General features: G+C 38.9%; 1 protein-coding gene across 2 annotated transcripts; it reads right to left on the reverse strand.

Moving 5' to 3' along the window:
- Positions 1–10,825: 10,825 nt before the first annotated feature.
- LOC135468800 (uncharacterized) lies at positions 10,826–18,724 on the reverse strand. 2 transcript variants are annotated; one of them, XM_064747226.1, is made up of 3 exons: positions 18,340–18,724; positions 17,576–17,733; positions 10,826–12,477 (listed from the first exon to the last, which is right to left on the reverse strand). In XM_064747226.1, exons 1-3 carry the CDS (start codon positions 18,680–18,682, stop codon positions 12,211–12,213), a joined length of 768 nt encoding a protein of 255 aa, XP_064603296.1. In that variant the 5' UTR covers positions 18,683–18,724; the 3' UTR covers positions 10,826–12,210. The 2 variants fall into 2 exon arrangements, with proteins under 2 accessions (XP_064603296.1, XP_064603295.1); XM_064747225.1 differs by having other exon boundaries at positions 10,826–12,480.
- Between the last annotated feature and the right edge of the window lie 451 nt (positions 18,725–19,175).

The raw sequence follows: 19,175 nt of genomic DNA on the forward strand, positions 1-19,175 counted from the left end.
TAAAATCAGTAATAGGCGTTACCAAAATGGAATATCGTCAGTGACACGTTATGACACGAAAACTCTACACATCCACTGGCTGGGCGTCCATACCATTGCAAAGAAAATACAGGACGGTACTTTGATCATCAGGAGTTCTGGCCGGATCTCTTCACTTACAATCTCCATTACATGTATATATCCTGACGTCGTGCCACGAAGTAAACATCAAACAAATTTGTTTTTTTCTTTATTTGATTGTTGTTTAACAGCACATACTACAGGTATTTGTCACTTTTTGATGGAGATCAGCTTTATGAGGAAACCATAGCACCCAGTTTAGAGGAAGCCAAGTGGACTTCAATGATCACACAAACGGCCAGACGAGTGTCCCCTCACTTTAACACTTTTTCTGAGAGAAAGAATTCCAGAATCTAGCGACACAAAACAAATAAATGAATGAATAATTAATGGAAATTCCGTGTAGTTCAAAATGTTGGCTCGATAGGTAATTCATTCCATTTTCCAATAAATCATGGCCGACTGAGTCCTGTTTTTGAGCTTTGACACAAAATCTCCTGTTTTTTTTCTTTTCTTTTGTCTAAAGATTTGATTTATTCTGACTTGAAACTTGGTACATGGCTTCGTGTAGACAAATTACAGAAACAGCCTGTGCCGAACTGATTCGTCCATTTTCAATTAAATTATTGTTGCTTTTGCTCTGTTTTGGGCTTTGATACAGTTACTATTCCGACGGCTCAAACCGATTTGGGATGTATATTTCATCTTGTTTGTATACACTCTATCATATGATTTAAAAAGAAGGCGTGTGCCTGCTTAAGATACACTCTGATTAGATTGATCTTTTGCTTGGTTGATTGATGGTTGTGTGGCGTGATTGATTGACTACTTAACTGTTATAGGATTACAAAAAAAAGAAACGTGTGGTTAAATTTTCACATTATAAGCCTGTTTAGTTCACAGTAAGATAAATAATCTATTACGGTGTCATTTTCAGCCCACTTGCACAATAAAGTGGGAATGTCCGTAATAATAAAATAAACAACACAAGCTCATTGAGCGATGACAAATGACACGGTTTTCCCCGGAGGTACGTTTCAACATATGGTGCCAGCTCCACTGTTGTTCCTCTAACGTTCAATGGCCAGTATACATTGTTGTCTACCGCGTCCAGCCTCTGAGAAAGCAGCGTACAATCTTAGCTAAGGTTGACCGTCAAAATCTGGACCTTCGTGTGTCATCAGGTGTAATGGGTACCTAGCTAAGTCTGAGGGACTTCACTTTGAGCCTCATCACCACCTGACATCTTGTAGTCTTTAACCAAAAATGTCAATTGTCATTAATTCAGCTCATACCTGACGAAATGTCCATTTTTTCCATTCTAGGCATATACCTGTACAGCAGAAGTGACCAGTTGGCGAGGAACAAATCTTAGTAATTCCTGACAAGTGCCGTCTAATAAATTACAGTTAACATCACTGCATTTGTTTTTACCTAATTCTGTTTAAGCCATGGTGCTAGCAAGCGTATAAATAGCTACTGTTTATGCATTTACACGAACAGTTAGAATTAAACCCTGACTGAGGTAAACTGAAAAGAGGCCGTATTTCACGGTTACGTGTGACCATTTGCCAGCTATCATACTGCCGCCCTGTCTTGGCTTTACTCTCTATACTGTACGTCTTTAATTATATTACAATCTAAAATACACAGAATAACATTCTCTCTCACGGAATGGTATTAAACTCAAGAAGACACAATTGCTAACAGAGACCGTTAATCTCCATGTACTCTACTGGAGATGTTTAAATATTCTACATGTTCATAAGCTGCTTAGCAGAGCGAAATTGCTTAAGAATTTTCCATTCAGAGGCAATATAATATTTATACCTTAATATCTGGACCCACTTTATTTAAGGGGGATTCATTTTGACTGGTTATAAATTCCGCGATTCTTGGTTTTTGGACGCGAATTTATGCGTCAAAACAGTCATTCGTATACCAGCCGTCAACCAGTGCGGACGTTCCAGGTCAATAATCGCAAGGCCAGTTCCCAAAACACCAAACAACTAAGAAAGTAAGTATGAAATTAGGCTGGAATCATGCAGAGAAAAGCTGCCAACAGTTTTCAGTGATGTTTGAAAGAAATCTGTAAAGTTGTATCATGCCGGTGTGACTAGCAGGTACGAGTATAACCTCTGTTTGAGAAAGGACTGTTGTTTTTTTACATAGTTCCTCCACACTATAGGGCGTTCTGGAATACGTTGATGTTGTCAAGTTGGAGTTTCCTTAAATCGTTCATCTGCAAATAGCGGTGGTGTGGTATTAACTGATGTAATACTGATTTTAGGGCCACTTCCCTTACTCACATCGTGACCCGTCAAATCAGCGCTTTATTTATAGAGTTTTCATTGACAATTGTTTTAAATTTACAGTGCATGTTGTCTAATTACATCTAAAAAGACATTTTTTTTACTAGCCGTCAACCAAAGTGGAAATTCCAGATCAATAATCGCAATGTCACTTCCCAAAACGACGTTTAACACAAACCATCAAAGAACTAAAAAAGTATATAAAGTTCGAAAATATCACGGGAACATGCAAAGAGAAGAAGTCAACAGTTTTCAGTGATGCTGAAAAGACGTAAGGAATGCTTTAGGGGAATAAATGAAATCAGTTTTCAAATCGTGTACCATGCTATTATGTAAGTTGTCGATAATAAAATATATATCTCATTTGCTCTATAATAGCAACTGTTCGTATACCTATTGTGGTGATCCAATTCAACATGATGAATATACTGCCCATAGCCTCGGGTTAAACGAAATTAAACATAATCATGAGAGATTTTGGAAGCTCTGCTCATATTTACTTACAAGAGAATTATACTCATTGTGAAACTGACGAAACTTAGAGTGAAAGCGTTTGATGGAATATCCTGGAACACACTAGTTTTTGCAGTAATAACTTGTGACGTTGATTGAAATCGTCACATAACACATGATCTAACAAATGCAACAAGGCGAGATATGTACACACCATATGCATGACCCTTTGGTATATCGCTGGTAATTTACATTGTCAAAATCCAAACAATTCCTCTTGTGGAAAAAGTCTGCGAGAGAGGAAACCGTTTGGGTCTTTATACAAATATAGATCCGAATAAGATGTACCATCTGGAGAATCTGTGGTTTTCTTTCAATCCATTGAAGTTGGATATATATCTTTCACAGCCTTTGCTATATATGAATTGCCTAAAGCTATGAGATCATTAATATGACGTTTAGTGAATGAGAAAGATCTGAGAGGATTATTCTTTAATAGTTTCTGCATATTGTCGTGTTCATATGAGAACATGTCTACAGGTTGGCCAAAAGTGGGGCACAGTTGGTAACCATCGGAATACCTATACACCGTTGATATACCGACACTATCAGTCATGACAGTGAAGGAGACGTCATACTATACGATAATCGGGTCGTGGACGGAATAGAGCCCGCACAAATTAAACCTGATCACTACACCTGTATAGACATATTTAGAATATTTTGATTACTTGAATAAAGATTTGGGTATGTCATAAAAATGTGACAGTGCCTTCTTAACGTTATACACTTCTCTCAAGACTTATATGTAACTTATATATTGGAGAACAGTTTTCTTGCCAACTACTCCGTTGCTGGGTGGAAAAGCATGATGGAATTGGCCCAGTACTAGCTAATCAGATATTAGTACAGCATGTGGATGGGATGTCGTCAGCATGGCGTTTGAGTGAAGCAGCACTAGCGGTATGTTGGCACTGGGAACGATCCTCTAAAAAGAAACACTGCAGTTTTCAATTTTAATCAATGGATGATCCATCTCTTGAACAGGTCATTCTTCCGTTTGGAAGATGGAAACTTACCAACATCTAGTCATAATTCTTATCAAATATCACGTACTAAACTTTGCTCTTACTATCTTTTGAAATAAAGCTATTAACTAATTAGTCATTTTAAATCTTCTTCCCATGAAGATTTAATAGTCTCCAGCTGACTGTAAACAGTCGCACATAAATTTCATATCCATTTAATTACTGCGAGAAAACAGAACTGACACTTTATACACACTTCGTCTTTGCCTGAAGCTGTGTATGTGTGTAAATAACTCTAATAAACATTTTAAATCTGACAAAGACGTATTGGTAAACTTTGCGGGGAATTAGGGCATGGAAAGCGGGAGATTAGACCTGTGTCAGAATGAGAATGTGATATGGCGTGTCTTTACGAAAACCTTTTTCATTTTAACCCAGCTGCCTACGTTATCTGATAATTCACGCGTCCTATGGTATTAAAGTGTAACGCGTTGTCGCGCCTGAGCAGTCTTAGAATAGCGCACGCCAAAATGGTAATGAGATATTCCTGACATGAGCTGTGTCCCTTCTCAACGAGGAAGGCTTATTCTTGTTATCTGCACGTCTGATTGGCAGACTTAAATGAACAACACCAGTACGATACTCACAGGAACAGCCGGGGCTTGTCAACGAAGTCCAACACCTTTGTGATTCTTTAATAATTTGTAAGAGTTGGTTCCACCTCGCCTATTTACCGGGAAGAGGGTTGAAAACTTGTTCGTTATCTGCAGCTAATTTTCTTTTACCATTTCGGTACTAATTCCCACGTGTCCGTGATGTCCCTTTCATTCCGACTGTTGATGAATCTGACCAGGTGCTTTAATTGACGTCTTGGTTCCTTGCGTCAATAAAAACAAAGACGTCAACTAAAGCACCTGGTCAGTGTTGAAATCAGGAGGTGGGAGACGCTATAGGTTCAACATGGTTCCTTATGTCAATTAAAACAAAGACGTCAACTAAAGCATCTGGTCAGTGTTGATATCCGGAGGTGGGAGACGCTATAGGTTCAACATGATTCTTTATGTCAATAAAAACGCAGACGTCAACTAAAGTACCTGGTCAGTGTTGAAATCCGGAGGTGGGAGACGCTATAGGTTCAACATGGTTCCTTATGTTAATAAAAACAATGTTGAACTTATAGCGTCTCCCACCACCTGATTTCAACACTACAGTCACTACAGCTCCAGCTGCCTCTGTCCCGTATCTGTCGTAAGTATTTATTTATTTGATTGGTGTTTTACGCCGTACTCAAGAATATTTCACTTATACGACAGCGGTCAGCATTATGGTGGGAGGAAACCGGGCAGAGCCCGGGGGAAACCCACGACCATCCCCAGGTTGCTGACTGACCTTCCCACGTACGGTATTGGGAAGTTTAAAAAAGTATTAAGAAAGCTATTCATTAATATTGTTGATTATACCTAATTTGTCTAGTTACATAAACAATTTTCTCGCTGCTCTGTGTTTATATAGTTTTTTCTATTTATTTCTTTGCAACGTTTCGATGTAACATCGTTGTCAAACATCTGTTTTTATGAGAGCAAGAAATAAATTAGAAGTTTTATCCATACAGAAACTGCGAGATGTTCATCTCTAAACTTCTAAAATGTCTAAATGAGTTTTCACTCTTACTTTTATTTATTTGTTTGGTGTTTTACGCCGTACTCAAGAATATTTCACTTATACGACAGCGGTCAGCATTATGGTGGGAGGAAACCGAGCAGAGCCCGGGGGAAACCCACGACCATCCCCAGGTTGCTGACTGACCTTCCCACGTACGGTATCGACGTTGTACATAACGTCGTTCTCTCTTATAGAACATATGCATATATGTGTGAGATTGGTGAAAACAATGTAATTTAGCAGATTGAATAGTTTATTCATGATTGATAATGTCTGAAAATATATCAACAGCATTCTCAGAGACAGAAAGGTTGCACCTGTGAAAACTCCGCGTTGCCTGATTCTGAGAGAATAGTTCCGCACCAGAACTCTGATCATGTCTAAAATCATTGGATTTGCTACCTAAGGATCGTTACGATGTGCCCTGATTAGGTGAACACGTAAATTGTCTGATAAAGCGCTGGATTTCCTGCACATCGGACAAGAGAATCAATAAAAACATGTTATCTTATTTAAGATCCAAATAAAAAAACATTTCCGCAGCTATAGATCTATTCCTGTAATATTCACGGACACATTAATCTTCAGCCGGTTTCCTTATACCTCTTTGCTTACATATAGCAGAATAACAAATCTGTCGTACTTAATTCTCCTATTGATTTCGAATGGGATTCCATATTTGAATCATTACAGCCCTTACGTCACCACCATCACCATTTATACGCAATTAAATGACGTCGTCAGGATTTGGGGGTTACTGGTTTTTAGCTCACCTCTGCATGTGTAACTAGAGTAGATTCTTTAAACCATACAGACTAATACAAGATAATAAATGTAGTACATTTAGAAAAATGTACAAAAGATAATATTAACGAGTTATGTCCCTTGGACGTTTGTTATTCAACGAAAACAATGCGCATCCATACCAAGTATACGATCCAAATGGGAACTCAGGTGAAAAATCAAAATAATAATCCAAAACTGATGTAGATATCCATAAAGTACTGAGACTGATTAACATATCCAAAAGTGCGTGAGACATCCTATATATACCTTTTCAGATCTTTGGTAGTTTGTGTAGGTGTTCTTCGGGAATTAATTGGGATTATTGACCTGGAACGTTCAGTTTTGTTGACGGCTGGTGTACGAATGTCAGTTTTAACGCCTAAATCCTAAAATAGAATCGATTTTAATGCCATCCGTTAAATGGCCACCAGACTGCGTCGCTCTGGAGCTTTCTCTTTACATCGCCAATGGACAAGCTTGACCTTTGGAACCTGTGAGACGCACGTAGTTTTGTTTAGGCTTAGCCTCATCACTTGTCTCCTCCCGCGGAACTATTTAATCAGCATTCATTAATAAAATTGTTTTAGGTTTTAGTTAGAATCATGTTGTGCCTACTCTAGATAAAGAGAGTACTTGTGTATAAAGTATAATTTGAGACAAAGGTTGAGACGGACTGTTTGTGTTTTCAGACATCATTTCCTGCCTCATCCCCGTGAACCAGTGACCTCGGCGTTGTTCAAGATTTCTGTGCAAAATTTACTAGCGGTGACAGTGGTGTAAAACGAAAGGTAAAGAGCGACGCATGCGCTGTAAGTAGTATGGGTTAAGTGAATTAACTGAACCTAGCACGAAAATATGACACATCATTTCAGAAAGTTGCTATTTTCACTCCATGCTAAAAGGTAAACCAGTGTTCATTCAGCATAGGAAAAAATACGAGTCACGACATGGTTGGAAAATTGTATTTCGCATGCAAATATTAATGTCAGAAAGCAGACAATATTTTTGTTACCTTTATTTGTCTTAGTTTTTACCTGCTAGCACCAATAAGGAATTTTTGTACACAACTCATATTAAATGTCTCTTTGAAGTCCTCGCTCATCGAGTGGCTGATATAAACAAGCCATATTAGTACTCAGAAAAGATATGTAACGAACTTCTCCCAAACAATAGACCAGCACCACAAGGGTGTCTGTGTAAGACATGCCCATTATTAGGATTAGGAGAGGCCAGCATGAGTATAGAAAGTATATAGCTCAGTAAGGATAAAGAGAAAACAGGTAACTCTTCAAGGTCGGTGAATAAACGCGATTAGATCAATTATATTGTAGCTGATTAATTGCAGAAGATGATCGGTTATGAGTTAATCTAGAGCTTGGTCAACACAATTGATCGATCTAGCCTGATAATCAACACAATTTACAACACGAATCCGCAAATATGATGAAGCCAACAAGAATGGATGATGACACCCCTGTGCAGATTCATGTCCAGTGAGAAAGTAATAGGATCGTGCAGTATCTCATCGGTCGGATCGTACTTGGTTTCCTGCCTTTCCAGGGCTCCTGTATAGTTTCGCCTGTACATGTAGACCTTCGTGTGTTTTCCCATGTAATGTCAGTAGAGGCTACACAGTATCATTGGAATACATAATAATGTGTAAGCGCCTACGGTGGTCTCTGTGGTCAAGTGCTGATTTTAGCAAACACCCATAGGTTGAAGTTATGACAGAAAGTATCATACTGCCATCTAAACAGAGGATGGGATGAGACAAGATTTTTGAAAACACACCTATTGTCTGTCTTTTTTTTCTAGTTAAGGGGACATGCATGGTTATGTCCATTTCCTGTACAGCATAGTGTACAACATGTGGTGGTATACATGCATGATTATGGCTATTTCCTGAACAACAGCGTACAACATGTGGTGGTATACATGCATGATTATGGCTATTTCCTGTACAACAGCGTACAACATGTGGTGGTATACATACATGATTATGGTTATTTCCTGTACAACAGCGTACAACATGTGGTGGTATACATACATGATTATGGCTATTTCCTGTACAATAGCGTACAACATGTGGTGGTATACACGCATGATTATGGCTATTTCCTGTACAATAGCGTACAACATGTGGTGGTATACATGCATGATTATGGCTATTTCCTGTACAACAGCGTAAAACATGTGGTGGTTTACGTGCGTGATAATGGCTATTTCCTTGTACAGTAGTGTACAACATATGACGGTATATATGCATGAATACGGCTATTTCCTTGTACAGTAGTGTACAACATGTGGTGGTACACGCATGATTATGGCTATTTCCTGTACAACAGCGTACAACATGTGGTGGTATACATGCATGATTATGGATGTCTCCTGTACATCATAAGGTACAACATGTGAAGGGACATGCATGACAATGGATATTTCCTGCACAGCATAGTGTACAACATATTATGGTATACATGCATGATTATGGCTATTTCCTCTACAGTAGTGAATAGCACATGATGGCGCATGTACATGCATGATTATGGTATTTCCAGTACAGTAGTGTACAACATGTGGCGGTACACGCATGATTATGACTATTTCCTCTACAGTAGTGAACAGCATGTGATGGTACATATACATGCATGATTATGGCTATTTCCTGTACAACAGCGTATAACATGTGGTGGTTTACATGCATGATAATGGCTATTTCCTCTAGAAGTAGTGAACAGCATGTGATGGTACATGCATGATTATGACAATTTTCTGCAAAGTCGTATACAACATGTGATGGTATACATGCATGAGTATGGATATTTCCTGTACAGTATAGAGTACAACGTGCGATGGTATATGCATAATTATTACTATTTCAACACAGTAGTGAACAACATGTGATGGTACATGCGTGATTATTACTATTTCCAACACAGTAGTGAACAACATGTGATGGTACATGCGTGATTATTACTATTTCCAACACAGTAGTAAACAACATGTGATGGTACATGCGTGATTATTACTATTTCCAACACAGTAGTAAACAACATGTGATGGTACATGCGTGATTATGACTATTTTCTGTACAGTAGTGAACAACATATGATGGTACATGCATGATTATGGTATCTCTTGTACAGTAGTGAACAACATGCGATGGTACATGCATGATTGTCTATTTTCCTGTATTACTGTTTTTATGGCTACTTCCAGTACAAGATACGACGCTGCTGTTCTCAATATAATGTGAACATTTCGTAAAGATAGATAGATTAATTGACTGACAGATTGTTTGATTGACTGACTGACTGACTGATTGATTAATAGGCTTTTACATAGTACTGAAGAATATTTCACACCTACCACGGCGGTTATTTCCATGGGTAGATGGAATCTGTTTACGATCGCTGTAAAACACTGATTGGCCAGTATAACTGACGTATAATACTCACGCCCGGAACTATCTCAATACACTGCATGTGGGCTATACTCAGGAAATGCAATTCATCTCCAAAGAAAACATATATACACATATAAGACCGCTATGAGAGACATCGCGCCCCGAGAACAGTTGAAAAGCAAACAATTTTGGAAATTCCCTGTCAGAGAATAGAATTGAACCCAAATCTGGGGTTTTGGGTAAGAACGCACATCACGATACTGTTATTTCTTTTAACGTAGATTTTCTTTTGTCTTTTTATTATTAAAGGAAAAAACAAACTGCAACTTAAGTACGCATGACCTGAAAGATCATATCATGTCTTTTATATCGTTTTCGTCAACACTTTACGCTGTTTTAAGTGAAATAAATGTTAAAAAAAAAAAACAATGCGGTTGTTCGGTCCCCATTTCAGGCCGTATAATCAACAAGCACAGTGACGTAATACTGTAGAATCGGTTTTGTTGCTAAACAGACTCCAGCTGTCATATTTGCACACTAAATACATATAAAGCTGAAATACTGCCTGTACCCGGATAGTAACGTTGAGCATAGAAATGAAGCAGTCAGCAGACGTTTTAGCAGCTAAAAAAAATTGGTGACGTCACTGCGCTTTAGATTGTTCAATAAGATCCAAATCCTCCATACAATGCTTATTTGCGTCTTGCTCACAGTAAAGAATGTAACCACACATGAAGACCATATTTGTAATTAACACTTTATTTTCAAAGACGTGTGTTCTTTTACAGGAAAAAAGTAGTTCTAGGCAGACTTAGCACAATTGTTCACGTGTAGATCCACTCAAATTTATTTCGTTTCTGTGAAGTGTACAACATAACATTAGTGACTGATGGTCACTACAACAGGTCCAATAAAAGTGATCTCCTACTTCAACCATCTGACAAATGGCTAACTGTAGTAATTCCATTGAAAGTGTACACAAAACATTCTCAGAAAATTGCATTATTAGGCATTAACGAAGTTCGTTAAGATGCACGATTATCTGTAAACTCTAGTCTGACAAGGAACAACGGTCAGTTGACCTCAGTAACCACTCATATTAGGAATTCTACTCGATTAAACATAAAAATAATGGTTTTGTTCGTTTTAGGCCATAAGAATGTGCGTTTTTAATAGAGTTTCAAAATACTGTAGAATTGCTAAAACTTGTCCTACAGTGTGAAAACAGTCATGTCAAGATGGCATTGATTACTGGTTCTCGGCGGAAGAGGTCGAACTGGTGGTGCTAAAACTTGGAACTGAGATTTAAAAAAAGAGAGACTGGAGGGCATCGGAGAGTGCAGATCTCGGTCATTGCTAAATGTGCAAATTCCGTCACTAAAGAAAAACAGACAATTTCACCGGTAAGGAATTGTTCAATGTTTCTGGATCCATTTCATGACCCGGTCCTCCATATTGACACAAATAAACACCTATGGGGTTGATAACTAGCAATAACAAGGAAGGGTAATGAATATTATAAGAACAATACTTCACAGCATTACAAATGTCAGAAGAACAAAACCTCTTTGTCTACTCTATAGCAATGTACGCCCAGTCTACAAAGTTATTCACAAAAATTAACAATTCAAGCCGTTAAATCTATCAGAGAGGAATTATATGTACAGCATTGTAACATGACGACAAGAGGATGTACAAGGTTCATGAATAGTTCATGAATAATTCATGAATAGTTCATGAATAGTAGAAAGCCGAATCCTGCCAAATACATAGCACCAGCTGTAGTGAATGTATTCGTATAAAACACATTGAACATCAAATTACAATCAAAATGTTGACAAAAGACAAAATATATAAAAATAATTTTCTCAAAAAATCAATCTGAATATTTGGCTTATGAGATTTAAGCAATATGAAATATTCTTGACGTGTATACAAGACGTGGATGGCTACTTATCACATGTCAGATGCAACTAACCAGAGGCTGATCAATGATGCAATTCCTGGTTTCAGGGCCGCCAAGCTGTTCCATAGACTTATGTCAAACTTTGTCTTAACTTCAAAAGAGGTAAAAACTGTGACTTACCTTTGGAGTTGTCAGTCTTGTGATTTTACAATTTAAGTTCAAATCTGAGTTCAGGAACGATACCACACGTTAAGAATAAGTCTCAAACCTAAGGCGTAAATCTGAGACCGCTAGTTCGTGATATCTAGGTCTGAGCTTCATCTTACATGACGTTATAGTAACATCAAGGTTTGACATATTATGGCAGAGTCAATGGAAATACGTGCTAGTCATGTCGTCCTTTATATCCAATCATTTCAGTTGTTTCATTTGTATATCTTTTGATTTCTACTTATCTTTCACAGGATTATATAATCTTTATACACTATACCACAGTACACACTATATCACAGGCTTTGCTATATATGTATCCACACGTGACGTCATCATCAGTTCACGCTGTTAAAGGCAATCACTCTATCCAGATCAACATGGAAGCTATCTTAACTTTTTTCTGAGACTTGTTTCCAATTCACCCTTACTACCAGGAAAACAATAAATGGCAAATTTGAGTTCGCTACGAAGCTCACTTTTCTTGAGACCTGTCTGTGTGAACACAATATTCATAAATCGTTTGTTGTTCCCTTCAAAATGTAACCGTTCGTTCTGAACCACCTCGTTGATCTTCGCCGCCCTCGGTAGCCAGTCTCTGTTCTTTACGTTCGTGACGTAACTCTTAGTTACTCCAATCAGCACCAGATTCGCCTGCTCAAAACAGATGAATAGGCATTTACCAAGTTTTCACATATGTTCATGTCGGACTGATTAATAATAAATACTAGACACATACTGCTCTTGATTAAGGCATGAAATCGTTTCTCTCGGTTATTTGATGTGGACTTTGACCTCGCATCTCTGTCCATCAAACGACTACATCCATTGTGAAAACTACTGATTTGTCTATCCTATCATTTTCCTTTTCAAAGTGCCGGGTCCAGGCTGTTATGAATGATGCAACTTATCTGATGATAAGGCACTGTGCTAAGGTGATCTTCATACAATGATAAGATATTGTGCTCAGGTAATCTGTGTACAATTCACTGCTCTGTTGATAGGACAGTGTGCTACGATAATCTATATAAAATCAACTGCTCTGCTGATATGACACTGTGCTAAAGTAATCTTTATATATAGCCTACTGCTGTGTTGATAGGACAATGTGCTAAGGTAATCTCTATACAATCGACTGCTCTGCTGATAGGACACTGTGCTAAGGTAATCTCTATATATAGCCTACTGCTGTGTTGATAGGACACTGTGCTAAGGTAATCTCTATACAATCGACTGCTCTGCTGATAGGACACTGTGCTAAGGCAATCTCTATATATAGCCTACTGCTGTGTTGATAGGACACTGTGCTAAGGCAATCTCTATACAATCGACTGCTCTGCTGATAGGACACTGTGCTAAGGTAATCTCTATATATAGCCTACTGCTGTGTTGATAGGACACTGTGCTAAGGTAATCTCTATACAATCGACTGCTCTGCTGATAGGACACTGTGCTAAGGTAATCTCTATATACAGCCTACTGCTGTGTTGATAGGACACTGTGCTAAGGCAATCTCTATACAATCGACTGCTCTGCTGATAGGACACTGTGCTAAGGTAATCTCTATATATAGCCTACTGCTGTGTTGATAGGACACTGTGCTAAGGTAATCTCTATATAATTCACGGCTCTGCTGATATGACACTGTGCTAAAACAATCTCTACACAGTATGCTGTCGGGACCGGCCCGGATAGCACAGTTAGTAGAGCGTCCGCTTCGGTAGATCCAGGATCAGTTCTTGATCGAGTCACACCTAAGACTTTAAAAGAGGAAGTTGTAACTTCCTCGCTTGGCGTTCAGCATGAATGGGATAGTGCAACGACTGGTTGACCCGTATCAGTATAATGGCTCGGGCGGGGCGACTTATTTGCCTTCGGTAAGTCGTCCCAGTGAAGCAGCACTAGATAAAAGAGCGGTGGAAATCCGTCCTGCAACAAGGAGGCACATTACACGTACATGCACCCTAAGGATTAATTCGTCGTCATAAAATCGTTAAGTACGACGTTAAACCCCAAGCACTCACTCACTCAGTGTGCTGTCGTGCTGACCTTTACAAGTTACCACACTGATCTCTACACAATTCACTGCTCTGCTGATAAGACACTATGCTAAGGATATCTCCACACAATTATTCTACATACAATCTACTGATAGGGCAATGTTCTAAAGTGATCCCTATGCAATTTACTGTTTTCATTTAGGATAATGTGTTGAAGTTATCTGTACACATAAAATCAACCGTCCTATTGATAATACAACGATCTACAGAGATCTGTAAATAATTGGTGTGTAACAGAGATCTCTGTACAATGTGCAGTAGAGATCTTTATGCAATGTGCTACAGAGATTGCTGTACAATGTGCTAGAGATTTCTATACAGGGCCAAGATTAAAATATTGTTTGTTTGATGTTACAAGCCCTTTATAACAAAAGTGGGTGGTTGTGTTCTTTTTTTGTTTTTTTCTTCTTCACAGAAATGAAGAACAAGGAAAAACAACCGTAGAATCCTGTTCAAATGATTTTTCACAACTTCCTCAATACAGTGCTAAATTATGTCTCCCAATATTCGGCAATTTTCAGATCACATATTCTTAGATCATTACAATAAAACTAACAAGTAAACATTTGTTAAACATTTTTAGAGTACTATTAAAGCAGTTTAAGTCAACAGTTTGTGCTAGCATTTTCCGGTCCGGTACAGAGGGGGCGAGCATGTGAAAATATAACCAAAATCCTGTCCAGCTGATACTTTTGAAGGAGTGAAGTGGAACCTCATGATATAGTAATATAAAATCTATATCAAGAAATGATTTCCTCAGTTTCCAAATTTTAAGTAAACTTTGTGAGATTTTGGGGATTCTTTCTTCATGTGAAGGATCAAATATTTATTCTGTCTGCAATGCATCATTCAACGTACATGTTTGTCTAAAAGTATGAAGAGTGTAAGCACTCAAGTGAGCCTCAGCACAGATCACCAGCTTTGACCTAATTTACACTGTCCAAAAAATTTCTACATGAGAACTAGGAGAGCCAAAATCGTATTGTGTTGCATGAAGATTAAAGGATGGAACATATCAGCTTGTGAACTTCCCTGTATCCACTTAGAAATGCAACTGCCCTTTCTAGTGTCACTACCATTGTTTTCACTTCACAACACTGCATCAGTAAACAGATACAGTTTCTATCCACGAAAGTTTTCTCAACATCTGGCGGTGGAGATCCCAACGTCAGTTCAGGAAATTATACCAATATATTCCCAGCTACATGCTCCCTAGCATAGGGTTTTGACGGAGAGAATAGGTTTCCACACACCTTACTAACTTTTTTTTTAAATTTTGGGATCGCAAGAACTGTATCTTTCCACGCCAACTGAAGGGGCTCATATGAAATGAAAGTAACACAGTGAATGCCGACATAAAAGGGGCTCTGTTGGGGATTCTTTGATACCGAAGGTTTAAAACAAAAATTATCCGTTTTGATAATGTTATAGCGGAAATTATGGTGTAAGGTCTCAATTGTTCACCGTAATTATACCAGTCTATGACTGAATTAATTTAATTCACAAAAAATAAACTAGGGGATTTACATAAGTGGGCTATACGTAGAATATCAGCGATAGCTTAAGCGACTTTTACTTGGAGGTAGCCCTATAGGCCTGTTGTCAAGATTTGTTAACCAGAGCCATAGAATTTTCAACAAGTCAGTTTCGCGATATTAGGTGTGTTTTAACGGTATAACGTGGCGAAAAGAATTTGATCACGGAGAATTCTATATCTTACCTCATTTTAAAGGCATCTGGCACTTCATACTTCTACTTCACTCAACAATTAGCTTTCAAAGCAACGTCGTTGTTCACGTGCTGAGCTGTACTATCGATTGGAATACTTAAATAACGTTGTGATGTATTTTTGCATTATGTCAGATTCTCAATTGACCTCAGCGTGACTGACGTACCTTACGCAGACCTTATTTTCGAATTCCACTGAGATTTTCGGGGGAAATATCAAGTAAAGGTCAGTGTAAATGGTTGCAAAAGGTGCGTGGGGATGTTAAGTATTGGGTATGCAGCGAGATATTTGCCGAAGGGGTAGCTGAATACAGATACAATGTCATAATCGACATAGACCGGATTTTAGGAAATTGTATATCTCGAAAGAGCGCCTGTATAAACAGAATGACATTTCAAACGATGGGCGAAATTTTTTTTTCTAAATGAAATGAAATAAAATAATTGGCCATCTGTAAACACACGAAAAAATAATTTCGGTCGGGACCTTTTTGAAGGGTCGGTCACGTAACATCAAACATATATTTTAATTTTGGCCCAGTGTACTACAGAGATCTGTCTACAACGCGCTACAGAGATCTCTGTACAACGTGCTACAGAGATCTCTTTACAGAGTGCTAACGAGATCCTTGTACAGCGTACCACCAAGATCTGTATACAACGTTCTACAGAGATCTGTACACAATGTGCTACAGAGATATCTATACAGCGTGTTAGAGAGATCTCTATACGTGCTACAGAGATCTCTACAAACGTGCTACGTAGATCTCTGTACAATGTGCTACAGAGATTTGTATACGGTGTTCTATCGAGATCTCTACACAGTGTGCTACAGAGATCTTTATACAGCGTGCTACAGAGATGTCTATACAACTTGCTACAGAGATCACTAAGATCTCTATGCAATGTGTTACAGAGGTCTGTACAGTGTGCTACAGAGGTTTCTATAGCGTGCTACTGGGATATCTGTACAGTGTGCTAAAGAAATATATATACAGTGTGCTAGAGATCTCTATACAGTGTGCTAGAGACATCTCTAAAGAGTGTGCTAGAGATATCTTTATACAGTGTGTACAGATATCTCACTGCAATGTGTTAAAGATCTGTAAACAGTGTGCTAACGAGATCTCTAAACAGCGTGCTAACGAGATCTCTATTCAGTGTGCTAAAGGTCTCTATACAACGTGCTACAGAGATTTTTTATACAGTGTGCTACAGAGATTTTCATACAGTGTGCTACAGAGATTTTTATACAATGTGCTATAGAATTATATATACAGTGTGATATAGAAATTTATATACAGTGTTCCGCAGAGATCTCTATAGAGTGTGCTACCAAGATCTGTATACAATGTTCTACAGAGATAACTATACAGTGCGCTACAGAGATCTCTACACAATCTCTATTCAGTGAGCTGGAGATCTCTATTCAGTGTGCTAGAGATCTCTATTCACTGTGCTAGAGATCTCTATACAACGTGCTACAGATATCTCAATTCAGTGTGCTAGAGATATCTGTACAGTGTGCTACACATATTTCTATACAGTATGCTACAGAGATATCTATACAATGTGCTACAGAGATGTCTATATAGTGTGCTACAGACATCTCTATACAGTGTGCTACAGACATCTCTATACAGTGTGCTACAGAAATCTCTATACAGTGTGCTACAGATATCTCTATACAGTGTGTTAACGAGATCTCTATACGATGTGCTACATAGATTTGTATACAATGTTTTACAGAGATGTCCACACAGTGTGCTACCAAGATCTCTATACAATGTTCCGCCGAGATCTCTATACTCTGTTCCACAGAGATCTCTATGCGGGGAGCTACAGAAATCTGTATACAATGTGCTATAGAGATCTCTATACAGTGTGTTGCAGAGATTTCTATACAATTAACTAGTAATATCATTTCCATGCACCCACCATAAGACAAGGAAGGCCTGTCTTACCGAATTAAATATCTTTATCCATTTTCCTGTGCCAACTTCCAGGATATCGCCATCATCCCAGTCCACCGACACGCCCAACTGCTCTATCCACCTCAGGTCGAGTTTAATCCTCTTCATCTCGTCCGCACAGCTGCCACCGGTGACAAACACTCGCATACCTACAGACAAGAACAGCCTGTCATTCAGCTGGCTCACAATTCTCAACTCACGAAAGAGTCTTGCAGTAAGGCTGTGTGACTGCGGTGGAACAACTCGATTATGCTTCTGATACGATCTATGTTCAGATTTTTAAAATTTATTTAATTGTTTTACAAAGCCATTTTTTAAGAATTTTTCACTTATACGAAGGCGGTCAGTTTTATCGGTGGAAGGAACCGGATTGCCCGGTGTACGCCATCGATCTTTGGCAAGTTACTGACATACTTGACCTTTGGCGTGGTATTGGTGAAAGACGAGTGGAATTCAACGAACACCAAGGCACCTTATTATCACCAAGGCCCAACAAGTAGTGAGAACAGAGGATTACAAATTCTCTGTCCATGGGCGGATCTGAACCCTATCCTCTACGTCCACAATATCAGCAGTTTATAAAGTAAAGAATGTTGAGATACTCCGCTGATATTATGTGTGTACCTCACATCGTTTGTCTTAGCGATTGAAAGGCAAGCATCTATAACAACTTGACCACAACCCACTGCCTCTACACCCACAATAAGAAGCATTTCAATCATTTTTATTTCAGTATATTTGTACGTAGCACTCACTTGAGACGGCCTTAACCTTGTGCCTTCTGCTGGAGGATATGCCGACAGCTCTGTCCCGGTTCCGTTCTGTGCTGTCTGTTAACGAGTCGTCGTCGGATGTCTGATTACTGATGAACAGAGTATTTTCAGCTTGATATCCCTCTCCTAAAGCAGCTTGATTCTCCTGTGCAACTGGATAAGTTGGTTGATATATTTCGTTTAGGGCGTTATTGTCATTTCTTGTCTGTGGGTGGATACATCTCGTTGTTTGACCCTCGTTTGCTAAGAAGTTTGCGTTTTGATTGGGCAATAACCCATTCTGCAGGGGTGAGACTACATACCCGCTCACAGGAGGCACTGTCATTGCTGTAGAAGCGTTTGGCGCCTCGCCATAAGGAGTCGTCGTATTCTGCTCAGATACATCTGAGTAATTGCTCAAATTCGATTTATAGCTAGTCTCGCTACATGATTTATTAACTCCATGAGCCACGAGTGGAAAACCTTTGAGGTATGTATTGTCGCAAGACAGTTGAGAGCCGCTGTCGCTATTCTGAGAGCACTGACACACGGGGATCTCAACCAGGGAGTCATCACCTGAGGGACTTTGAAGGAGTGAAGCCTGTCGGCAGTCTGTGTAGGTGTGGCTGTAATCCGATACATATGTCTGAAGAGTGTCCGGAGAATCGCAGTGCATTCGGCCTCTGAAATGACATTTTTCATGCTGACAACTACCTTCTAGTTCTTGTTTGATATCTGTCCTCTTGCGTGAGTATGGATAACATGCACGCGGAGAGACGCCGATATATTCATGCCGGTGCGGCCAAGGTTGATGTGAGGGCTGATCATGAGGGCTGCCG

This window comes from Liolophura sinensis, chromosome 6 (genome assembly GCF_032854445.1).
Source record: "Liolophura sinensis isolate JHLJ2023 chromosome 6, CUHK_Ljap_v2, whole genome shotgun sequence".
NCBI lineage: Eukaryota > Metazoa > Mollusca > Polyplacophora > Chitonida > Chitonidae > Liolophura > Liolophura sinensis.